The 26,303-nt window shown below is 45.6% G+C and overlaps 2 protein-coding genes across 22 annotated transcripts in view; both read right to left on the bottom strand.

The window, feature by feature from the left end:
* The window catches only part of LOC120900599 (filaggrin), a 148,856-nt gene that overhangs the window by 57,604 nt on the left and 64,949 nt on the right, over positions 1-26,303 (bottom strand). Inside the window, exons 1-2 of one of the 21 annotated variants that reach the window (XM_040307848.1) lie at positions 10,303-10,792; positions 8,884-9,674 (exon numbers count right to left, since the gene is read on the bottom strand). The exons of the other annotated variants lie outside the window; for them this stretch is intronic. Of the exons in view, the coding sequence (XP_040163782.1) occupies positions 8,884-8,907 (24 nt within the window). The 5' untranslated portion in view covers positions 8,908-9,674; positions 10,303-10,792. Of the gene's footprint in view, positions 1-8,883; positions 9,675-10,302; positions 10,793-26,303 lie in introns of those variants that run through there. 21 annotated transcript variants of the gene reach the window in all.
* On the bottom strand, positions 3-24,889 carry LOC120900603. The gene is made up of 2 exons (XM_040307849.1): positions 24,822-24,889; positions 3-6,633 (listed from the first exon to the last, which is right to left on the bottom strand). Exon 2 carries the CDS (start codon positions 2,741-2,743, stop codon positions 674-676), a length of 2,070 nt encoding a protein of 689 aa, XP_040163783.1. The 5' UTR covers positions 2,744-6,633; positions 24,822-24,889; the 3' UTR covers positions 3-673.

The following is a 26,303-nucleotide window of genomic DNA, read 5'->3' as shown; positions in this document are numbered from 1 at the left end:
GGGGAGGGAGAGAAGACACAGAAAAAAAAGAAAGATTAGAAATGTATTTTGAGCTTGCGTGGTCGAGTCGCAAAAGCTTAACATTTGAACGGTTTGAATGACACCTTCAAATGAAGCTCGGAAGTGATTCTTTCCTGCTTGCATCTCTTCTGTCGCTTCGGGCGCAGTGTCGGCCCGTCTTACACAAATTCCTGCCCCGCCCCGGGGCACCATGTTTCAAGCACCGACTAATAGTGCGTGAAAAATCGCTCCATGAACCTCAATTGGACGCTCAAGTGGGTGAAAGATGAGATGGTTTGGGGGCCTGCTGGTGTCTATGATCAGCCTAATCAAGTGGATTTGGTCGTTATGTTTAAAGCAGAACCCACATCACACACTCTTCGCCCTTGATTGACAGCTTAAACTGGGCAAAATGGGCGTCACAAATCCAACAGAATTGATCCGAAACGAGCTCACCAGCGCAAAGACTTCAAAGCCAAGCAACGGTTGCGAAGATGACTGAACATTAAATTAAAACAGAAACACGCACACCGTTGCTTGGTTTGAAATCTTTTTTTTTTTTTGCATTTATTGGTAAGATCTTAAGGAGTTACTGTACAATCTGTCTTTGGAATTGAAAAGCCACCAAGTTGTGTTGCTATTTTTTTAAGACGCACACCATCTGCACTACAACTCACTTTCGCCGCCGCACGGCACACTTGAGCCTGCGGGCGGGTGGACCCAGCGCCCTCGCCACCGTCCGCCGCACGGTGCTGGCACACTTGCGCAGAAACGGCAGCACCCGGTCCCGGTCCCAGTACATGCCACAGTCCACCGTGTAGAACGACCGGTCCCTCGCCCGCCCCTTTACCTCAAACACCATCCGCACGACGAACCGGAACTCGTCGGCTGTATCGGGCGCCGGGCGCGGCCGCCCATTCGTCTGCCCGTCCGCCACGTCGATCACGAACTCGACCGTTATCTTCAGCATCCGGCCGGTCGCCTCGTCCACCGCAATCACCTCCAGCTCGACGCAGTTTTCGCCCGCCGCACTCGTCGCCAGCGCGTCGATCCGATACCGGCCCGTCCCGATCGCGGCACAGAACGCATCGGCACCGTCGGGCGAGCCAGCGGCCGGCCCGACCATGCGCGTCTCGAGCAGCACCTGGTCGCCCCGGCCAATGTTGGCCTGGATGAGGGCCAGCACCGTGTGGATCAGGCTCAGGTGCGACCGGTTAAAGATCGTGTCCAGCAGGTAGAGCCGGTCCCGGTCGGCCGCACCCATCCGCACGAACTGCTCCGTCTCGATCAGGTTGTGCATCTGCAGCCGGTACGTTTCGTGCCGCAGCCGGTAGTGCAGATCGAGGGCGGACGCCTGGGCCGGCCCTGCCACCATGCCGCCGGCGGGGACGGGGGGCTCGATATTATTCACTGCTGCGCGTGGATGTGCCGCGCCGTGCACTTGCGGTCGTTCTGGCGGCGTCGTGCTGCTCGCTTCCTCCTTGACGGTGGGCGCCGGCTCATCGAACGCATGCTGCCCGAGCACCGACCGGACGTGCCGCTCCTCGATCTTCTCTATCTGCTCGATCGCTTCCCGGACGTGCTCGCTAAAGTTGGGCAGCGCGCCGCCATGCTCCGACCGCTCCCGGCTGCGGTACTGCAGGAACAGCTCGTTGATGTTGCGCACGTAGCATTTGTCGCGGTCGGACGACACCGCCGCACCGGGGGCCGGCCGTTCGTTCAGATTGTGCCGATCGCTCTGCTTCACCGTCGCGTGCTGCACCTTGGGCGCCGCGTTCACTATCTTGACCGTCGTCGGGACCGTTGTCGGCTGCCGGTTCATCACCCGTCGCCCATCAGCAGCGGGCTGCGACTGGTGGCCGCAGCGCGGTCCGCCGGCACTGCCCGGGTCGGCCGGTTTCGTGCCGTGCCGCTTTCCCCCGCCGTTGACCGACTTTTCCGCCGGCCCGATGGGGTTGTGCTGCATCGTAATTGGCACTTTCTTCGCACCCGCTGACCTTACCAATTGGCTGAGGTTGTTGTTGTTGTTGTTGTTGTTGCACGGTGCCGACAAATGGATGCTGCGCTGGTGTTCATTTTCACCTTCGAACATCTGCAGCAGCTGCGCGTTCAGCCGGCCCACCGGTTGCTTCGGCGGCCGCCGACCCGGCTGCTGCTCCACATTCGTGTCCCACTCTCGCAGCACCGCTTTCTTCTTGCTGCGCTCCCGCCGCTTCGCTTCATCTGCTTCACCGTCCAATGCTGGGCAATCATGTTCCACCGCCGGTAGCTCCCGATCCTCTTCCGCGAGCGTGACGTCTTGGTCGAAGTACTGGAAGATGTTGAGGAAACTTTTGCGCGTCACGAGCGGCGCCGGGTCGTCGCGCCCGATGCGCCTGTTGTGCGGTGCGTCCGCCGACAGCAGCGACTCTTCCGAGCTGCTCGGGTAACAGCAGGAGCTGGACGTGGGCGTACCGCCGTAGCTGCTGATCTCGTCCGGCTGCGCGTACCGTGCCAACGACTCGCACAGGCTGTACCGATCCCGCTCATCCTCCGAGCAGATGGCCGCCGGCTCGACCGTGTGATTGGGCTGCTGCGCCCGTAACTGCGCGTGGTACGTTTCCTCCAGCGAGTGGACGAACAGGTCGAAATCCTGCGCGCTGAACGAGTTCGTGTCGATGAAGTAGCTTGCGTTCGCGTCGTCCGCCAGCAGCTCGTCGGCCGGCCGGTGGTAGCTGTTCGAAGCCACCCCTATCGATGCCATCGCTTCCGCTTGTCGCACCCACTGCCGCCGCACCGCACTTGCACTTTACAATCGAATATTAAGCTTTTAAATTGCCAAACTAATCACACGCACACAGCACACTTGCTTTCACTCATCATCCTCCGATGGCAGGGTCCAATTATTCCAATTATGTGGCGCTCGTTTCGGTGAAACTCTGCCGGTGCACGGTTGGGAAAGTTCACTAATTTGAAGATAGCTTTTCAACAATTGGTTAGGTTGCGGCTGCGACCTGTACCGTTTGGCTGGTGGAAGATATCTGATGCGACTGTCTGCTTGTTTGGTACGAGGAAGGCTTTAGAATCTACCCCGTTTTGCTACCCCGTTGTACGAACGGGCGAATGGTGTATTTTCGTCCCCAAAGAATTAGGTTTGCTAAACGGGTAAGTTTTTGCCCGGGTAAGTCCTAAACATAATGGTCAGTTTGAAAGTATTACCTAACGTTTAGGATTTTTCCAAGGGAAAAGTAGAGCCCGTACGAGATTAGGTAAAATTGGGCTACCTGTGTGCCATTTATTCTTCTTAACGTTTTATTCTCTAAGGGTAATAAATGCCGAAATGCACCTAGCCAACCAAGAATTTTATGAAATCGCTAGCTCAGCAAATTCAAGGTAATATTTCTTAACAATTAAGTCTGAAGGCCTATGCCAGAGATATACAAATTCCGGTTTTGCAGCTTGATTTATATGAAGTCTAAGCAGTACGATGTGAGCATAAATTTGTGGTACTTTTACAGATTTAAAACTCAAGAAAGTGCTATTAGTTGCAAAATCACAAATTTAAAAGGATATTGAAAGGGGTTTTGGTAAAATCTGGACATTAGAAACAGGCACCAACTACTAAAGAGGAACCTTTATTTTTAAGGGATATAAAAATATTGTACATTGAGCACTTATAAGCTTGACAGAGGTTTCATGAGTTGAAATTGTCAAAATGAACTAGTAAACAATTTTTATTTGTTTAATAAATTTGAATAATTTGAGGACCAACATCTTTAAAATAAATGTTTGAGGGCTGCTGGCTTCGTTGCACACTTATGACCTTATTCAAACTTTTTTCAAATCTAATAGGTTTTATCATGTTTACCGTTTTTTTTAAATTTTAAAATGTGTATTATTATTTTTTTATGAATCAATTAAACTAAAAAAGTTCAATACATTGAAAAGAAGGAAAATAAAACCTGTAAAGATTGACGTGTTTGCTATCTTACGAATTAGGCAAGAGGTCTTCAAATTAAGGTCCGCGGAAAAATACGGCCCTCGAGACCCTAAAAAGCGGCTTGCAAACCATTTCTACATTTTATATGAGTGGCTTTTATTTTAAAATTTCGTGAACATTATGGCCAGACCCTTGCTGAACGTCACAAAGCATTGTCTGACTTTATAGGCTCCACACATTAATTTAATAATATTTCATAAATTAATAATATTCCATTTTAACATATTTTTGATTCAGATGGTATGAAGTGGTTTAAAAATGTATGTAAGTGGTATAACAATCGCAAAACATAGTAAATATAATTTACTAATGCTCCAAATTCTGTGAGAAAAATGAAAGCTTTTTTCAATCTCTTTAGTTGCTTAATTAAATCAGTGTCCGTAAAAGTTTTCCAATCCCTGGTCTGTAGTCCATAGACGAATTGTATGTCAATAGATGAAAAGAGCAACATTACTGTACGACTTACAGGCCGATGGAGTTGTTTCTTTTGTTTGATTTATGTAAAGTTCTCTGCTCCTCCTCAAAAGCAGGCTTTTATGTCATGTATGTTTTCCTATTCGTGAGAATAACAACAATAAAAAGCACAAATCTAGGACAAACTTAGTGTCGGTTACAGTCCGCTTTGCCTGCGGATCGATATCTCCTAACCTACAGCACCATCGTCGTACATCGTGACTTACTCGCCCCTATATTAGTTGTGCGTCTAGAAACAAAAACTCCGCTTCCTACTTCCTCACTGACCGAGCGCGCACCGTTTGCTTAGCGAGCAAATGGGAGAACAAAATACTAATGTCCTGGCAGAGTGTAAGTGCACCGCTCATCCCAGCCCACATTAAACTGCCCCCGGAGCTAAAACCCCGTTTTCGCTAGAACATTGCTGTGTACGGTCACCGCTGTGTAGCGGGAAAGTCAGCGCAGACGTTCGTGCGCCAGCCAAACCCTTAGCAGCCAGACATTCTGTCGCAATGCTCATCCTTCGTGGTTGGCGCCAAGCGGGGAAGGAAGCAGTATAAAAATGGAAAAAAAACCAAACCATTTGCTTTGGTAGTACACGCAATGCTGCGTTCGCCTGTCGGATGATCCGTTCGAACGGCTTGCAGCGCATACTCGGCTAAAAAAGGACACTGGACCCTTGTCCTTGCCATTTGTTTCTGTTTCTCTCTCTCTTTCTCTCTCTCACACACACACACACACACACACACACACACACACACACACACACACACACGGGTATATCCCTGTATGTACTGGAAGCAAATTGTTCACCTTCACCAGTCCTCGAACTCAGAAATAAACGTGTGAAGCGTAACCGTTTTCCGGTCCTGCCCGCATGCCGCCCACGAGGCTCGTTCGGTGTCAGCGAAAATGGTGTTATTTCTTGATTATTGCAATCTCGCATGCACCGTGTCCAATTTGCGTGTGACACCGACACACACGGTTCATGAAGGGTCGCTTTATGGCTTTAAATGTCACCCCAGAAGCCTGTAAGCACCTTCTCAGGCACTTTTAATTGTGAAATGTGAAGCTGATGAGGAACAGCAAAAACACATTCCAACACACATACACGCCAGCTTACATCCAGCCAAGGGGTTTTTGGACGAAAGGATCGTGCAAAGCTGAAAAACGTCACCCTTTTGCACAATACACACACACACACAAACAAACAAAAAGAGCTTTTATCGCATATCTCGCAGGTTGTGTTGTGCGCCATTGTCGATTGCCATTGTGTTGCGCCCGTGACAATGCCTTTCCTCATTAAGTTGTGACACATTTTTCCCACCGTTTTGTTTACACAGCCACAACCGCCTGGTGTTGTTCAAACCGCGCCAGCCAGGCTATCAGCCGGGACATTTCATTCTGTCAAGCGAGCCGTCCCGACCGACACACCGGCCAGAGAACGGAGCTTTGACACTCATTCGTTCGGATTGCGCTGCCATTTGGTTGATCTGCTGCCTGGTTGTTTGTGGTTCGTAGTGCTGTTATTGTCGCTGCTTTTTCTCATTATTGCAAACGACACAAGCCAAAACCGGGCCAACCAAGTGGCGGGCACCATATCCTTGCTGTATGGTTTTGAGCCGCTTTTACCACATCACCAAGCGTGCCTTGCCGTGTGGTTTCCACAGTTTCCCCGGGTAATGGTACATGCTTTTTCCCCCATTTTAATGTACCCCGCTACCGTTTCGTCCGTGGGGTTTTGTTTTATTCTCTGCTTTCTATCTTCTTTGCTTCTTTCGAAGTAGAATGGGGCAAACCCACGGGAAAAGGTAGCCGGATTCCCTAGAGGGGAATGGTATTCGCTTACGTCACTGTATCGTATAGCTGCGGGACCATATCCTGTGGGAGTAGCCTTTCCCGGTGGCTTTCATGGGTACCATTTTGATGGCACGACGGTAACGAAATGGCACCACAACACAGGTACGTTTGGGTTGATTTGTCACTAAGACATTTTAAAGGTAAAGTTGATAGATTGACTGTCCTAATTCTAATGCTTTGCGTTCCAGAGCAATTTTCGACAAGGTAGGTCCTTGTTTTTATGACATACTTTCACGAAAAGGTCTTCAATCTTTGGTTATTTTCAACAACCGCTTTCAAACGCCGGTGCATTCTTCGCTCCAAGCAAAGGACTTGTCAAACTGCAACAGCTCCACACTTACCTAAAACGAGAAAAAATGGGGAAGAAAGAAAAAGAAAAAAAAACAAAATATTAGTTTTCTTTGTTGAAACAGAAAGGCATAGAATAAAAAAAAGATGCAAAACACAACATCAATGAACCTCAGCTCAGTTCGTACGGGAAGGAACATAAATTATTTACATCGCAACGACACACGGATGACGTGTGTGTGTGTGTGTGCCCCGCATACGGGGCGAAATACCAAGAATTCCATTTCATTACCCGAATAGCGTGCAGCCGGCTTTGGCAAAAACATTACAAGAACCCCCAGCGGATGGAAAGAACCCGAGCCCGGCGGGTTCGCCCCGGCAAACGATGTTGTAAACACAGCCCGACGCGTCTGGCGTCAGGCTTCCGCACCGTTCGTGTTGGATCCATCAAAGGTTCGGCGTTACACGGTCACCTTCCTAGACGGACCACCCTCACAGCGGTATATACCAAGCATAAAGCAAGATCTTGCAGGGGAAAAGAAAGCAATGTGGCTTTTTAAAATGCACCAAACATTGTTAATTCATGGTAGCATTTAACACTTTAAGCGCCGCGTCATATGAAATCGCACGACGGCTTTGTTCACCGCTCAGCTCTGCATCTGACGCTCACCAATTCTCTTGATAACGAATGAGTTAGGAAAGAGAGAACGAGAACGACATGTGCTACGCCGCTTATCGAAATGAAACAAAAGAGTGATAATAGTCGCACGAACAATTGTCGCTCTCATCGCTCTCTTGTCATGCGCTACGTGCTCACTCGCAAACTGTGACGTCAGGCCGGCGGTCAAAGTGTTAAGCTGATTGTATTCCAACTCCTTCACTGCAGTGGAGTTGGAGATGCTAAGGTTTTTGGGGGTGTTTGTTTGGGTGCAATAGTTACCTCCACAGCTTGTTACAATGTTAACTTCCCAACCCAGCTGGTTTGGATAGTGTCGCAAGTGTCGTCAGTAGCAAAAAACAGACGACACACCCAAACCCCAAAGCGTGACCTGGCCGGCCAGCGGTATGGAAATTGTGTAATGTTTGCACCCCATGCACATCGATGCATCATCGAGCTGTAAGGAAGGGCCCTTTGGCTTTCACTTTGGCCACAGGGAACTCAAGCGGAACCGAAACAAGAAAACACAACCAAACCATAATGTTCAACGATGAAAAATCACCTTATGAACAAAACAAAAAAAAAACAAAATCGATGTTTGCTTCAGGTTGTTGCAAAACCAAACAGCACACAGCGGACACATAATCGTGCTGTAGACGTCAATTTTTAGTCTCTCTACCACCGTGAGGGGCTCCCGTCTTTTTAGGGGTGGGAAGATTTATTAATTACACGCTACATTTCCCGACGTGTGCTTCCAGCGAGACGATGAGCGGACTAGCCGAGAGATACTAAGAGAGAGAGAGATAGATGAAGAAAGAGAGAGGGAGCACTGCTCACGCAAAAATCACGTGTCAGGGAGCAATGTGAAAATGAAGAAGTGACTCCACCAGCTACTAACTAACATCGATCTTTCGCTTTCCGTCGTCTCTTCTGTGAGGAAAGTATGGGTTGGAGGAGAAAGATTTGATTACATAAACAACATGCACGATTTTTCACTCCCAATGTGTGGGACTTTTTGTTTCGAGGAAATACGACGGATCGTGTAGGGAATTGCATCTCACACAAACACAATTGAGCGATTAAATCCAACCTCAAAGCAAAAGGGTTTTTATGTCGTTCCATATCGAAGCTTCAGAGATATGGAGCAAACGCGTCTTCTCATCTTGATGACCTACTCATTATGCTCAGGTTCTTGAGTAAATGACTTCCAACGAGTTATCTCCATCTCAAACAAGTGTTTGTTTTTTTTTTCATTCTGCTGCATCTTAAAGGCTGCATTGCTTCATTTGCAATTACATAACGCGCAAGAAGGCTCAGTAGGGTCGGTACATCCCGGAAATGACAAATGACTCGGGTTCTGTTTGTTTACATCAGCTACGTACACACTGTCGCCACTATCATCTCCGTTGTTCAAACAGAAAGCTCAAAAGCTTTGTAGCAGCAAGAGCAACATCATCTCTCCATTCCCCTCACTTACTCTCTCTCCTCTCTCCTATTCTCTACAACCCTTTCTGGTATCCTTTTTTTGCTCGACGCGTTTCTTCGAGGGATAGGCCCTCCTTCCTGCACAAAACTCATCAATAGCGCGCCCTGAATGCGCCCGTGAAGCAGCTTGTGTGTCTAATCTAAAAATAGCACACACTACCTCTTTAAAGCTCGAACTAATCATCCTTTGCTTCTGCTGCTTCCCGGTCCTGCCACGCACGGCCGGGGTTTTTTGGGGGGGGTGTGTGTAACGCTGCTCCGGCGCTGCTGCTGGCGTCACGTGTGACAGCTGAGCGTGTGATCGGTTGTCGGTGTCCGTCGGTGTTAGTCGCTATCCTGTTTCGCGTTTCGTATTACACACGCACATCAAAACACTCTCACCCACACACAGACAACATAACACGAGTGTGTGTGTGTGTTTTTTTGGTTATCAGCACAACACTACCGCAGTGGCAGCTGTCAGACCAGCAGCTTCGATGACGTTTCACACGAACGGTAGGCGAAGGACATCGTCTGCGTGCATTTGTGTAAGATGGTAAGGGTGGGAATGGATACTAGGGGACGAGAGCACACACGCTTGCTTCAATAATCACTGCTACTCCCTTCCTTTGCTCTTCTTCGTTCTAATTCTTCCCCCCAAAATCGGCTGTACTGATGAAGGTTTGAGTTGTTTTTTTTTTCAATCGTGGTGTTAGCTGCACTAATCACGCTCGCTCACTCACAGCCTGCTATACGTTGGCACGCACACACACACAGACACACACACACACAATCACATGATGCTCCTTATTTACACGCTGTGACTTTTTGCCCTTCTTTCGTACAAGGATGCGCCTTCTCACGTGAGCGTTCACGCTTTCGAGCACTTTTCTAGCAGTATGTTAATGCACACGACGCACCCCCTTAATTTCCCACAGACACAAACACAGACGCCCACATGCACAAGACAGACTGAAATGTGTAACGAAGATAGTGGAAAAAGAAGAAGAAGAAGAAGAAAAGCAGAAGAAATGGTGCACAAAAGAACAACGGCAAACGGAAACAAGAAGCTTTGGGAGCAGAAACTGTCTAGACAATTGTAAGAGAAGTTATACTACGGGGCAAAAGGGCTCGTACTATAACTCGAAAACGGCTAAACTACAATCAAACGAACGGATTTTAACAATATTTTAGTCAATACAAACTGCTGTACATGTAAATCTTGAATCTTCATCGCAAACGACAAAAAAAGTAACTGCAGAACAGACAAGGAGAGAGAGAGTGTACAGTAGAAAGTAACAAAAAGAAAATTTGAAAAGTCCTTGAAAGATCACTTCTTGTCTTTAGCAACAACAACAACAAAAGTAGCTACACGATGAGGGACGGCAGGCAAAGGGGCCAATTCATCCACCCAGCAAAAGGTCAAACGCTTTGCAATGCTTGATTAACGCAACGTAAGCTCAATCATGATGCACAGTGCACAACAGAGGACGATAGAAAGCGGACGGAAAACGAATAGTGTAGTAATAGAAAGGGCGGCAGTGACAGTCAAGGCAGTAATTTTCCTCCTTTGCAGTTAACACTGAAAGCAGCACCACACTTTAATGCTATCTCTTTGGGGGCGCGGATAACGCTTCCTTCCAACCGCTTGGGCTGCCTTTTGCTCTCTTGGGCACTCCGCTCCCAGTCGGGATGTCTTAAGGGCTCGTCGTCCTGTGAATATAATCCAAACAGCAACGCCACACAGAACGCACGTCAACTTTTACACATTGCACAATCTCGACAATACTTCCGCAGTGATTGGGAGGCGGTTGCTGCAACTGCTGTATCGATAACTCGCCTAATGTGCAGTGTATCGCCCCATTCTATCACTGCTAGGAAACCAACGGCACACAGCACAGTAATAAACGGCAACCCTGGCAGGGTGACGGCCACGGCGAAGAAGCAGCGTCGAACAGGCGGCTATACTATTTTGTGCCCTTTGCCAGCGAGCAAAACGCAACTGGCACCCTTCACGCACGGATCGCGAGGACTCGCGTGACGTTGGAATGACCTCGGGTTGGAAAAATGTGTGCTGTGTATGTGTGTGGGGAAAAGCTCTGGCGATATGGGAGGGAGCTATTGTACGGGGGGAAATACAACACGCGGAAAAACAAGAAAATTCATTCTCCGAGAGAATGCAATGTGCGAGAGAGTCTACTACAAACCGGCACACCAGTGGATACAGTGACTGACATTGCTGTAGGTGTAGTTGGTAATATTAGGCTTATTAATTCACTCAGCATGGAGTCCAAGTATGGATGCAAAAAGTTGTACAAACTACCCGCAAACAATTGCTATTTTATTCTTACAACAATTCTCACAATTTTTAGTTGCAAGGATAAACAAAAACAACAACCATTAATTTGATATTTTAAACTAGCCTGAAAGTGCTTTGAAACTAACATTTGAAATTCTACGCTTACGTAGACAATAAGTCAAAGATTAGTCCCTTAAACCTATAGTTTGAATTGTGACCAAGACTGTCTTCGCATATTAGAAAATCCAGAAATGCCTGAGAAATTTAGTCTTACATAATCCACGCCACTTATTTTATTTTAGTTTTAAGTATTTTATTTATTTAGTTTATTTTATTTTAATTATACAATTATGATTGTTTCAGATGAAATACTTCAAGTTATTTTGTTGTTTTTGTTTGAGGTTTTGGTAATTTCTATTTCTAGAATATTAGAAATTACTAAGCACTAAATTGGCATAAAGGACCCCAGTAACTGAAGGTATGGCAAAGAATTGGAGTCCTGTTGTCTCAATTGAGATTAAAATATCCCAAAAATATGCAAGATATCCAAATTTGCCATCACAAGTTTAGGACAACACCAACAACTGCTCTAAACTATAGATGCGCTTTAAGGAATTGTTGCTACTGTACATACTAAAAGTCTACTCTCGGATTGAGAAACAGTTTCTCTCTCTCCCTCTCTATCGCTCTTTCAATTCCTTTCTGTAGGATTAGATAATAGGAAAGGATATTACCACGTGAGAGTGCATTTGACATTGGAACACTTTGCTCTGGAGGACCTAGTGTCTGCGTGAGTGTATGTGTGTGTGCAAAATAGGAGAGCATTTGGCAGCTGTCGGTAGTGTGTCAGTGTGCTCCAAATGACAATGCCGATACCGTCGATAGAGCTTTCTTGGGGCGTGCGCATGTGTATGTGCCCCACTGCCATTGTACACAAGACTGGCAGCGGGGGGTGTGTACGTACTTGACACCAACAACAAAGAAGCAGAAGGTCCTTTACGCACGATGACACGTCACAAAAGGGGGCTCGCGCGTACTAACAGCGGGCGCTCGAAAGGACATGCAAACGATGCGAAGCTTTCAAATGGGGAGCTTTTGCAGAGAAAGCTTTCCTATTGGAGGACCAGCAGTAAAGAGTAAGCGAATTTTAGTAGAATATGTTTAGTATAATGCTGAGTGTAGGGTTTCCCTAGGTTCAGAGAGATGATTTCCATAAGTTTAGAAATTAAATCAAAAATAACTTTACAGTTCAACCAATTCCTACAGTAGATGGCACAGACACGATCGACGCATGTGAGTCTGCTGTCAAAATATCCTTTCCATGACATTTTCCGATGACCTATGGGGCATCTAAGAGACACCTACCCGAACTCACTAAACTTCACCCGAAAAAACGACACACATCTTCATGTTGACACATTTCCTCCGTTTGATGGACGGCTGAGTGCCTTTTTCCCCTTCTTCGGCAGAGGCCGAGAGTGTCCTGCTAACCTAGTTTCGCACTGCGCATGCGACGCGCTGTCATTCCACTTCAGTAAGCGGGGAGCTTTCGTGCTGCTGTTTTGTTTTGCCAACGCCAAAAGCCCACCCCCCAGTAAGGGAAACTTTACGAAATTCGGAGCTTCGGAAAATCGTATTTTCCCCGCCACATTCTGACATTAACCCGAAGCGGATGGTGTGTGGTAGTTGTAGTAAGCAGTAAAATTGTACGGGCGGCAGTGTTTGTGCATTTCTAGGCATACAGGAAACCAAACGGATGTGGTCTGGTGGCGAAGACGACACTCCCGAATGCGGGACCGTGTGTCGGTGTCTTTGTGCGAGCATCCTGCTTCAAAGCCAATGTCAACGGACGGCGCTCGCGCTACTGTCAGTCGCAGGCGGATGAAGAATGGAATGGGTTGCTCCATGCGCCCATTTAAAGCGAGGGTGGAGTGAATGTTTAAGGTGGAGAAAAAGACGAGATTTATGCAACTTTCGCAGAACTTTCGCAGCTTTGCGCCGCGGAAGGAGCGATTCCGATGGCACGGGGACCACCGGAACGGGAACACTGTAACGATGTATTTCCTTGAGGAGAAATGAAATTAAATAAGATTATTTGCTTAGCAGTGCCGTTTTAACGTTTACCCAATTTGCTGCTTTATATTGCATTCTCTAGCGAGATCATGTTTGTTCTGGCGAAGGGGGAACCAGGAATGCATCCTTTGCTTATCCGCACTCCAGCTCCGTTGCTCTGCAGTTACTTGACCTGGTACGTGCCCCACTCGAGCAGTAATTGAAGGTAAACAGCAATGCAGGAAATGTTGTGTCAGCAAAACTTCAAACCATCGGTAGGGAAGCTTCGAAAGGCTTTCCACTTCTGAATTTTCTGAACCCTTCGAACTATCACTGTCTCTTTTTATCAGACCAGAGGACATCTGCCCACCATAAATTGCAATGGTTGAATATTAAATGAGTCTCATTAATCGTATCCCGACCGGCGGTAGAGACGCTGATCGATACTCCACTAGGGCCGCTGCCCTACTGGCCGAGCCAATTAGGTGAGATCGGCAAGAACCGGTCTCCCTTTTGGGTTCGATGCATGAATTATTTAATGACCATAAAAATGAGTACCTGGCGAGCAGAAGAGGCTGGATGATGGAGATATCTTTGCCTCGAAAGTGATTTTTTTTACCTTCTAAATTGTAAGCCTACATAAGGCCCTGAAACCAAAAACAAAAGGGCTGCAAGTTTTGTAACCCTAAGAGAAAGCGCCGCAATGAGCCATTGTCATTGTAGGCGATTATAAATATTTATTGTGACTCATTGATACCGTAACTGGCTGCTGGTTATAAGCGATGTCGTAACGCTATCGCTTTTCTTTCCAAATAGCTGATGGAAAATCGGTTGTAGAAAAAATCCCAAACACAAATCATACGGTTACACGATTTCAAAAGCTCATCATTTCAACAGTCTTTTTCGTTTATCTTTTTGCAGCATAAACGCATGAACAATGGAGTTTTGGAACGACCCTCCGATTACTACACAGCCACACTCTGCACCATAAAACCCCGATTGCAGTATGACCTTGCATTCAGCGAACCCGAAAGAATTACGGCGCGAAGCATAAATAATCCAAAACAGGGGCACTTTTTACGCAAAAAAGCTGCAGGGTGACACGCCCGAGGCACCGTTGTACCGTGTAAACTGCGTTTTTTCTGAGGAGTGAGTAACTGGTAAGATGATATTTTACGACCTGTATCACTGTCGCTAATTATGCACGGTACGGTTGCGGTGTGGCACTGAGTGCACTGTGGTGTAGGGTTTTTTTTTCTTCTTTCGTACGCCGGGGAACAGCTGCCCATTGTTCGCATCAGTTAAGCGTATAACGTTGCAAAAGCTTCGCTGGCGGGAAACCTTGCGAGTTTTCATTTCAAGTTAAACGAAAAAAAAAAGACTGAACGCTTAAACAAACTTTGAATACGGTTTGAAAGAGCAAATTGGTTAAATAAGCATGGCAAGATCAGTGAGCATGGGTAATGAGTTGTTTGTTAGAGAACAATTTAGTGTGTTTGCGATGAAACGCGTTATCAAACAGAGCATAATTATGGTTTTGTGGTGAGCTGGTGAGAGATGTTTCTCCTCAAAATCCGTAACACTCGAGTCGAGTGTAGAATCTGACACGTAGAGACATTATTCACCAATAAGTACATGATTCTGATTAAGCTTTTCAACAACTGACTATCGTTTTCCTATTCTGTGACATTTGAACTACAAGTAGTACATGCATTAGTTCATGGAACATTATAAATTATGAACCGGTGCCTAGAATAGAGCAGAGCCTAGTTCGAGAATACATCATTAATAATATTGGATTCCTGATGCATCTGAAATTTGATATTTAGTTTAAATAACGGTACAAGGTATCCCGATATATTCATTTGATTACTATTTTTTAATTTGGTAATTTTTATAGAGCCTATTGGAATAACGATTCATCTCTTTAATTACTTTTAAAAGGTTAAGTTCAAAAGAGACATAGATGTCCAAATGACTCTTCGTGACATACAATAAATCGATAGTATACCTAAAATACATTAAAAAATCGGTAGCAAATCGAACCTTCAAGAGCCTTCAAAGATTCGTCAAAAACTCGCTTAAAGCGATTGGGTAGATCCGAATTTGTACACAAACCGGATGCTTCGTAAAGATGTCAGGTACGATTCTTTCGCCGTCATTCAGATGATGATTCGATGAACATACGACTCGTGGTTCTAATTACCCTCAGTTGAAGATTCATGTTCGATTCTCCTCCCGGCAATGAATCCTAGACTACTCACGACGAATAATATCTTTGAAGTATACACGCTCAGGTAGAAATGAAACCTAACCTACTTTAAAGAAGTGTTAAGTCATCAAAATCTCAATCATACCATCTAACAATCTCTCCCTTAAAGTCGTTCGTGTCCTGTCATCGCCTGCTGCATGATTCATGACGCGCGACTCCGCATCATGCGCTCGAACTCAAACGCATTTCAACACACTCACACATTTTATTAACATTCAATCCGATCGATATAAATCAACTCCCGGTGTGTCTGGTTCGTACTCGCCCCAAACAGATGCAAATTTTGCAGTACAGTACCGCTTTCATCATGAGTTAGCAAATTACACTTCACCGCTCAGTCTCTTCGGCCCCTTCAAAACCTTTTCCACCGATCCTGTGTCACGTTTTTCAGGAGTAGAGTGTGTATCTTCGGTCTGACTGCATAAAATATCAACCAATTTGAAATGTTATTATTCAATTGGAGCTGAAGCCGTACCGCTCCGACTCCGTACCAGACCGGTGGGGATGAATTTCTGCTTCACTGTGTGCCACACCGATCGTTAGATAGCGGAGGAAGGCGTGTGGGAGTTTCGCAGTTAAACGATTCCGAGCTGCCGAGAGTAGCAATTACTGCCGCCATTCTGAACTGTACCGTCATCCACCCACCGCAACCCAACTGCAAACGAGCGCGACCCGTGGGTCTGCGGGGACTAGAGGACATCGGCTCATCGGGCCAATCTGCGCGATGGAAATCGTGAGGGAAGCATTTGTTGGCGGCTTTAAATATAGAAATCCATCCATCTCCCATCCATTGGCCGAGCCACACGTATTTCTTCTCCCCACAAATTCGCAACACGGAAGTGCAACTGCGTGCAGGGAGTGCTGTGCAATGTTGGCCGTTGTGTGTATGTGGCCACTTAAAGCTGCAGCAACAACAGCAACAACAAAAACCCCATACGCTTGGCACGTTCCCATCAATCCCGAGCAAGTCGTGGACAACAGAGCGATGGATTGTTCTGTATGGGATGGGTGTTTGCGGCCAAAGGAAATACGTGCGAATGCCACACATTCGGATCGATAAACGATGCTCTGCCGGCATCCGTTTATCCTCCCCGGTTCGTTGCGAGTCATTTTCTTTCCCGCTTGTGGAGCACGATATCTACCACAACGAACGGCAGGAGGAGGCAAGGTTCTGCAGCCGTTAAATGATGCCGCATTGAGAATTTGATGGAAAATGGTACCGGGGGAAGCGGGACAACAGGAAAAACTTCCAACAATGCACCACATACACACACACCCAGCTCTTCGGTGAGAAAATTGCTGGGAAGAATTCTTGTGCCGACGTTCCTGGCACCGGGCACCAAAATGAAGCGGGAAGCTGCGCACCGGGGCCAAAACCTCGAATATGTTGCACGCAGCGCAATACTTCTCTTAAGCTTTTTCCCACAGCACAAAGCAAAAGGTGAAAGCGGACGCCTATAAGCCTTCAGCATAGAATGGGAAGTGCTGTTCTGCGGAAAACGTTTGCTCAACTTCAAAACAACACTTTTTCGCCCGGTAGCGCGCGCCCGCGCCCGGTAATCTTAATCTACTTTACGCCTTTTCAAACGGAAAACCTACGCAAGTGGCTGAAGGCAGAATAAAGGCGGGTTAAAGAAAGGGAGATAAAGCTGCTTGTGGTGGAGATGGGAGGCGTAAATAGACAGACGAAACAACCTCTGAAAGGGTAAGCACTGGTGACTCGCAAAGAAAAAAAAGTAGTACATCTTCTACGAGGTATATCTAGCGGAAACCCCAACAGACACAGCAAAACCATGCCTTTCTTGCAGGTCAGTGAAGCTAATCTGTATGCTAATCGTGCTGTTTTTAAATTTTATTGCGTATTACTCATTGTACGAAAGTTTTCACATAGCCTTATAAAATAATATTACATTGGAAAAAGGCTTGAAAGCTTTACACGAAGGTGATTGCGGACGAGAGACGCTGATTTGTCAACCCAACGTACACAACTCCCTTAACTTCAATTCACAACCACGCGATGAGTGTGAATCTAAAGCGCGGCTTGAATCAGTCAGTAAGTCCATCAGAATCAAGATAGCTAGTGTGCGAAAACAGTCAATGGAAAAAGTACTCCCACCAAGCGTACGTAACGACGTGGGATGTAAATTGGAGTTCGCAAAGCAAGGAGAAAACTTTGGCGGCCTCTTCATTGACGGACGGAATAATGGACAGAAGCGAGGCAATTCAATTTCTATTCCGGGATTTCATTCAATTCGAGGCAATGTAAATTAGGCACTGTTTTGCCAGGCGCAAACCGAGCGCACTGCTGTACCAGAAGCACGCCGAGGAATGCAAATTGTAAATGCACGATGAATATTTATCGCACCAGAAGAAGAGGGTTGGCTGTGGTTTTGGACTTTCGTCGCAAGCTGATTTCGTTCAGATAGGTCAAAACAATAGCATGGATTCCATATTGATTAGAAAACACAATGCAAGTGTAGCTTCGGTGGTACGATTTTGCACATTTGGCGTACAGAAAACGCAGCACACATGTGCATTACATTAGAAATAGAGTCGAAAGAGACTCACGAGATCCAAACCCTCTAAAATATAACAACATCAATATGAAAAATACTTTGGAGTGGAAAAAAGAAAGCATCTTATTCTGTTAATGAAGCCTTTCACGATACTAGATACTTTTTTTACATGGAGTTTGACATTTGCCGATTGAAATGACGTCATCACTCCATGCAAAATAACACCCCAAATATTAAAAGAACTGTAACCTGTTTTTTAAACAGAAAATGATAAACAAACCTATTCTTCAATGCATGATTCTACACATTGTCAAAATTCATTGCGGTCCGCCAGCTGTCAATTGGGGTGTAAAATATACAACCGAGATGATAAATATAGTTCGACTGACAAGTTAAAATGGCAGCTTTCCGTCTTAAAACATCAAGAGGGCTGTTATTACATTTGTGCCCAATGGTATCACAATATGGAGGTTTGTAGTTTGTATGAGAATATGAGAGAGAGAGAGAAAGAGAGAGAGAGAGAGAGAGAGAGAGAGAGAGAGAAGCGAAATTTATTTACGACCCAAATAGCCAGCTCGTACTTTATAGCTGATTTAGGGCTGTTTAACGAAAAATCGTTCCGATGTCGTACTTTGTGGCTGATTAAGAGATAGACGGTACTTTGCGGAACTATGGAGCTTTTTAACAGGCACATGGTACTCTTTGGAACTTTGCGGCTGATTAGCACTATGCGTAGGGTTCATGATGGAACTTGAAGGCTTGTTAAGAAAGGGTACTGAACTTGGTGGAACTTTATAGCTTTTTAATGCATGACATCGGTTCAAGGTGGCTCTTGTCAAAGTGTCAAAGACGGACGCCGGCAATAATCTCATTGCTGCTGCACAAGTTAGATTCGTTACTTGAAGAATGAATATTGAGTGAAGCGATTGTGAATTATCAGTAAATTGTGTAAAAATTTGTGTAATTTATCAATACAAAAGATTTAAAAATATACATATGTGTTTAAACCAAACAAATTTTGTTGTTTATTTCATCGATGACGCTTGCTTGAAAATAAAACACAAAGAAAAATAATCCCTGGCATCGTGGCATAAGGAAGCTGCTTAGGCGCTGTTTGAAAGACCCACATAGAACTTTGATGCTGTTTATCTACTGCAAAAGGCGAATTAGAGCAGCGATCTTTAGCGTGCCAAAATGAGCTGCTTAAGCAATTCTGGCTATTTGGGGAATAGCAGCCCAGAAATTGGAGATAGAGTTTAGATAATACACTGCAAATAAAAGTGCATTGATGTCTTAATATAGAGTAAAACATATTTGTGAGTTCATATACCGCAAAATTGACTTCCAATCTTTCATGGTTTCATTGCATTAAAACCGTTTTAGCTAAATATCTTAGCTATTTCAATATTTAAAATGTTTTTGTCCAGAAACATTTTAGGTCCTGTCTGCAATATTTCTCGCAATATTTCAAAACACTGAACTCTCTTTCTAGTATTATCTTGACGGCATAATGGCATACTTGAGCTAGCAACTAGCAACCACGGGCAATATATAACAATTAATTAAAAACACAAAGGCGCGTTCCGCATATTTTTCCAACGCTTCTGTTTCTGTGAGAAAAACGAACGTTTTGGTCGCTCACGGGGCAAAGGCCCGGAAATAGAACCGCACCGCTGGTGACACATTTCGCCGCATTTCACCGGTTGGGATCAAAGTCAACCTGTCAGTCGCCGTCGGTCGGAGAGGTTTTTTCCCCCCAATGCCTCTATTTCCCCACGGTTTCCCTTTATGTGCTCAAATTCTCCGGTGGACATTCATTAATTTGTTGGTGTTTCACATGTCAGGTCGCTAGTTTCCGGTTAGTGGTCAGTCGGTCGGCACAATGTTTTGGCGCGACCCAATGCCACGGTGGCGGTGGTACCGTTGGCAGCCCTGCAAAGCAAATCGGTCACCACGGCGCGACGTGACTAGCCGTGACAGCCCGTAACAAGATCGGGAAGCACAGGCAAAACACCACGAGACGGTTTCGTTATCTTCGCTCCATTGGATAGTGTTTTTGCGGCGGGGTAAGCTCTCGCGGCATACCTTCAGCTCCAAAAATGGCTCCTCACACCGGCATGCGGAAGGAAATGGGTTGGCATACCGGCACGGATAAGAGAGAGAGAGAGAGAGAGATAGAGAGAGAGAGAGAGGGATGTCGATCGCTGGATTACGCAAACTTTGTTGGATTACGCGGCTGATTAAGGTGCAGTTTATCGAAGTGCACGAACTATCGATACAAGCTGCTTAGGCGTCACGTGCACAGTAGCGTGCATTCCCTTTTAGTAATACCACGGTCACAACACAACACTATCCTGGCTGCAGCTTACAACAGCAAGCGCGAAAACGGTCGCTTCAAGGCGGGAAAGTTTAACGACGTGAGAATGGTAACATGTGTTGCAACAGTATTCTTCTCGCATCCCAGCTCGCAAAGTGTTAAATTTTATTTTTAGCCAAATGTGCCCTTCCTTACTATATCCCGGGCTGTTGGCTGCTGCACAATGTAGTAGCGATGAGAAACATTTCGATTAGCGAAATACATCCTCCTACATCGGTCGATACATCGGTAGCGCAGCGAGGCGTCAAGACGTCCCGTGCATCTTTACAACGCTGTGTGTGTGTGTGTTTAGCGATAGGAACCAGGGGCAGGGCAGAACACTGTGGCAAAAATAGACCCACAGAATTCCAGCTCATGGTTGAATGTGCAAGAAAAGCTACGTAGCCCGAAGGTTTCCCCGCCCTGGTGAGATGGATCAAGGCGAACGGTGGAAAGATGTTGCTACGCTTCGCTGCAACTTCAATAGAAGATGACACACACACACACCCGCCGCACACATGGAGGAACCTTTCCAGAAGATGTACTTTTATTAACCATATAAACCTTAAAGAGTTGGGCAACAGCATCAAGCATGATTCAATTTGTTCCACCATTTACGGCACAACACAACTTCCAAACGACGGGATGTCGCTCGCTATCTCACTGAACCTGATCCCACTTTAAACCCATTTCCCTGAGGGGAAAACGGAGCGATTTCCATGCGTTTGCTTGTTTAAAAAAGAAAAAGAGAGAAGCAGCAAACGTCACCTCCAATGCGCCCTTTAGGATGGTTTACTTTACCAAACCCGGTGCTATCAGATTCATCTCATAAATCACACGGACTAACGAGTCCAAATGCAACAGACTCAACCCGCGAGTGATGCTGCCCCGGACCACGAAAGCAGTAGGGAGAGACCATGATGGAGGAATTTTTCCGAAAAGTTCTACGAATAAATCAAAACATAATGTGTGTAGGTGGTCGCATATATCGCCCAGTTTCTCCCTCACACGGCGGAAAGAAGACGTGCGAAAAAGGGCAGCAAACATGTACTAACTAGGTTGCTGCTGTTGTTTGTGGATATGTTTGAATTTTCCGCTTCTTTTTCCCTTTTGATGAGGTCGAATGAGGTCGAGCTGGGAAGTGGGTTGGCGGTTTGGTAGCCCGCCCACCCAAGGACACGCTGCTGTTCATTAGTGAACGAGCCCGGAGCTCACACGATGAGCTAATTCGCGCGAAAACGTGAAGCAGATCCTAATCCAGCACACTGAATGGAAATGTGAAGTAAATAGCTATAAACCGTTGCCACTAATGGAATTGCACATCACAAACCGCAGCTTCCCTTGGTATGTGTATGTGCACAGGAAGAGCACATACGTTGATGTACATTTTGCATGAATTATTAAACTCCAAAGGAAAGGACCTGCCCAGAACCACCTGTGTGTATCGGTGAAAGCGGGAAGCTACATGAGCGCGGCAAAAGATAGAACACCTCTACTTGACCTTTGCCATGATCTGTCCGCCCGTCCCGCTCGAAAGCATTATCCACCCTACTTGTTCGCCCTCGTCCGCCCTTGACACTGATTGTTTCGCAAGCTTCAATCCCTCCTTTGCCTCCATTGCGTAACACCACCGTCGACGGCAAGGAACGAGTTCGCTCAGCACAATCAATCAATCTCGTCAGAACGACAGTACGACGATTGCCAAGTTGCCCACCTTCCCGTGCCGTTCGATTTCGCTAACCTTGAACCTTTGGTTTTAATGTCGAGCAATGTGGCAAACATGGCAGAAACAACAGCGAGAAACAAGCAAAAAAAAAAACATGCCATTCTCAACATAGTCATCGTTAGCTGAAGCTGCTGATGCTGAGGATGGAGGAGATATTGTTTGCTCGCTGCTCGCGACGGGATTAGAGAGTAACCTTTAATGGTATCACACACTCCCGCCGTTCCTCGACTATCGGTTACGTCTTGCGAGTGACACAATTCTGTGTATGATTGCATCTTTCATTCGTTCGTTCGAGATGGCCGAGGGCGAGGCGCAAATGGCCGGAAGGATGCACTTTACGCTCTGTCATCAGCTGCCACCCACAGTGACACAATCAGATGTCTCCGCTCGCGGAAACCCAATTGCATTCGATGAATGTAATATACAGCGATGTATACGCTTGTCTGTCGCTTATTTAAACAACGGATTGTGCAGATGAAGTTGGTAAGTGGGGTTCGAGAGCTCAAAAGTTCTGGCGATTCTCCAAGTAGAGCAGATATTGATATTGCTAGAGTGTGTGAATACTTCTATTTTTATAAAGGATAAATGGTTTTTTGCTGGTAAAAAAGGGAAAATTGAACTATTCAGCCCAAAATTAAACGTACTCATAGCCTTTTCCAAGACATTAAAAATTGAAATACTGGTATTGGGTTTTGAAGTATCCAAGGAATTCAGATCATTCAGCAGTAAATTATAAAGGCCATATCCATAAAACAGCTAAAACAGGCAATGGAACGGTTCACAATTTGTATTGTACTTTTCAAAGGGAATTTTCAGGTTCTTTTGCAGGATTTTGCGCCTCCAATAGTACAAGAGCCATTTGATTCTGATGTACAAGCATATTCCTTCATGATACTTCAATTCCATCAACATACATCGGTACTACGGAAACTTTCACTATAATTGGTAAAATTTACCAGGCATATATATTTCCTTGGAGCTGAATAACTCCTCGATATTAAATGAAAGGAGTGACGCCCAGCAAAACAGCACTTCTACTAAAGAACGTCCTTATCAACTCATGTACAGTTGGTACGATTTGCTCTGAAGAATATCCTGGAAACTCCCACCAGGCATCGCCACTCAAGCATGTGCACATTCATGGAGCATAACCTGGCCGGCACGTGTCAACATTGCCGGTGGATTAGCATCGTCTTTTGGCCGTGAAGTGGTCAGTGGCGGGAGCAGTTCTACATCGTTAGGATCGCTTGAAAAGAGTTTCTTTCTTATTTCGTCCACGCCACAAAACAGCCAACAGAACCCGCTTTAGCTTAGCCGTGTGTAGCGGGCACTGTATGGGTTGTGCGGTTGCCGAATAAGCACACTCCATCTCTAGGATGAACCATCCGTGCGTTTAAAGAAGGAACCAGCCACATAAAACCTCATCACAGAGCACAAGCAGGTTGTGAATATGTTTAGAACGCTCATTTTGTCGCCTTCTATTCATTAGAGTACACACAAGTGGAGGAAGAGAAATCTTTGCCTACGCTTAAAACGCTGCTTGGAGTTGAGCCTGTCAACGTCCCGGGCTAATGAGTCGGGCTGCCAGTGCAGGATGAGCCGCGAGCTGGCAACAGGTGTGCACGGATACATGACCGGAGCCGCCGCACCGATGCACGTGTCTGGCATACGCTTGACTTGAAGCCTTTCATCGCGGTACACCACACAAACACGGTGAACAAACACATACACAAGCCTTAATTTGCGGCTCAGCAGCGAAAGGATAATCACGAAATTGTCTGGATGCTTGAGAGTGAACACACAATGCGCAGTATAAGGATTGAGGTGTGAGTGAGTATGCCTCCCTGCGTATTGCTACCGTCGATTGAGCAACCGCAAGAACTTCAATCACTTAACGCTTCGGCCCCCTTCTTTGCAACAATCGAGCACCTTGACTTTCTGCACCATTATGTCATACGCAAGAGGAACAAGGGAACGACAGAAGACATCGGGGTCGGATGGGGAAGGATTTGGCTTGTTTTTTTTCTTCTACTGTAAACAGCGCATATACAAGTGCTTCGTTCCGCTCCACTAGTGCTCCATCGAACGGGCTTGAAGCGATCAAACTAATTCAATTAACTCGAATAAATTCCCACCCAACACTCGCGCGACCATTACGGCGCAGTACACCGAGTACAGGGAGGTGGAAGAACAAAAAAGAAGAGGAAAATAACGTGCGAAAAACAGACCCCGACAACAATGGGGCATTTTTATTCTCGTAACTCCTCGTTCCGTTTTCCACCATTCGGTTCGGGTGAGCTTTCTCTCCTTCCCGGGCACAGCAAAACGTGTCGAAAGCTATAAGAGTTCCCATAGAAACTAACCAAAGGACACAATGTCCGACAAACGATGATCGTCTGTTCCTGTGGTGAGTGCATCCGGTAGCTCCCAGGAAATGGCTACAAAACATTGAACATTGTTCGCTAGTTTCCTCCTGTTAGTCGTTTCAGGAGTAAAGTGTGAGCAGCGCAGAAACCGGGAGCCATGTCTCATGCGGTGCTCAAACAGCACTACCCACCGACAGCAATTAAATTTGCTTCGGAAGTATCCTTTACCCTACCCCCCACACACTGAGGCATGTGCTTTTGCTTTCGTTCTACCGCACAAAGTGTCGGACGATTCAGTGAGATGCACGTTTCTACATAATAATGATGTGCGAAATGGCGTCACTCGCCCCCATGCAGTGGGTGTGCCTCCCCCAATCCCCAGAGGTTTAATTGGTCGTAACACATTATGGGATGACGGCAGCAATCGAGTGTTATTGTCGAGTGACGTTTGCGCCATAACTGTGTGCGATCAAACCCTCCGCGTGACGTTCGAATCGTGTCGCTCCGAGCTACGATAAACTGAGGTACTTACGAGGTTTTTTTTTAGTTCTAGTAGTGAGGTTTTTATTGCCGACAACACGTTTGGATGTTGTTACTCACCTAGAATGGAGAAATAAATGAAATACTATTAGAATACAGGAAAATCATTATATTGTTTTTACATTATTACAAAATTCAATAATATTGGGTAGAAATTACAATCTACTAGTGGAAATATTTGTAAAAAAGTAAAAGATGTACGAAGATTCTTCAGTGAGGAATGGTTCTTATTACAAATCGAATCACTAAAGCTTTATGAATCACTAAAAAGTACTATCGTAAAGATGTACGTAAAGATGAGGCCGTATATGAGGCACCGCGACAAACACAGGTCATCTATAGCGTAACATACAAGAATGGTTTCTAAAGAGCCCAAAATAACACTCAGAACACAAACCCACAGCTACACGAGCTAAGAGCCATCGGTTTTAAATGTAGGATTATGTGAGCGAAATTATCAGTTTGAACAAGAATTAACAATTCTGGCAAAAGCTTCAATGTGGAGCGAAAAATAACTATGAGCGATAGAATTTTAGGACCGCTTCGAATTGCCTATGCCAGAGATGTCAAACTAATGGCCCGCGAGGTGTTTTGGTTTGGCCTGCGACCGTTTCAGCCGAAATTCATTTATAGATCATTTCTGCTTCTATAGTACAAGTCAGTCAATTCCAGACTCCTGAAATATGAAGGGTACTGATTGAACTTTTGTAACGTAACTATCTTCCCAAAATGAAAGTTCTTCGAACGGACTGATTTTTGTATCAAATAATATCATGTAAAAACTAGGCTGTGGCCTGTGCTACTATTTTCAGTGGCATTTTGGTCCGCGGAGCCAAATGAGTTTGACAACGTTGGCCTATGACGAAAAGTGCAATGAAGAGCCAAAACCTAACCAAAATGTTAAGAGAAGCATTTTTTTTTTATTAAACAGATTTACATGTAAAGTCTTTTGAGATTCATGTATTCTTAATAAAATCATGAATCTCTAAGTTTGAGATTCAGATTCATGTAATCACGTTGAAGATTCCGATTATGTTTGTGAAGATTTCATGATTCAGAATCAGAGTTGTCCATCTCTAGTTACAATAGTTTCCTAACAAAGAGCTCCTTTTAATAAAATAAAAGAAATAAATACAATAAAATAAGAGAATTCATTGCTTAGAGCAAGACAAAAGACACGCTGGGAAGTCACTTGACTTTAAATTTATTAAAAAAAAGCCATTTCGTTCAACAGCTGGGCTCTCGGGCAAAGTGCAGCCGGCGGATCATAGCGGAACAATAATTCATACTGTTTTGGCTTCGTTCGAAGCCTCAAAACATTGTGCAGTAAATAAGTAAGCACAAGTGCGAAGAATTTGCACCATAAACATCGACCGTTGAGTCTTACCCCTTTTTCAGCTGTTCTCCTTCCCCTCCCTCCCGGCACAATAAACAAACAAGCAAATGATGAACGCCCATCACAAAGTGCATCATC

Source organism: Anopheles arabiensis, chromosome 3 (assembly GCF_016920715.1).
Source record: "Anopheles arabiensis isolate DONGOLA chromosome 3, AaraD3, whole genome shotgun sequence".
Lineage (NCBI taxonomy): Eukaryota > Metazoa > Arthropoda > Insecta > Diptera > Culicidae > Anopheles > Anopheles arabiensis.
The sequence above is the reverse complement of the archived record's forward strand: the minus strand, read 5'-3'. Positions and strand labels throughout refer to the sequence as shown.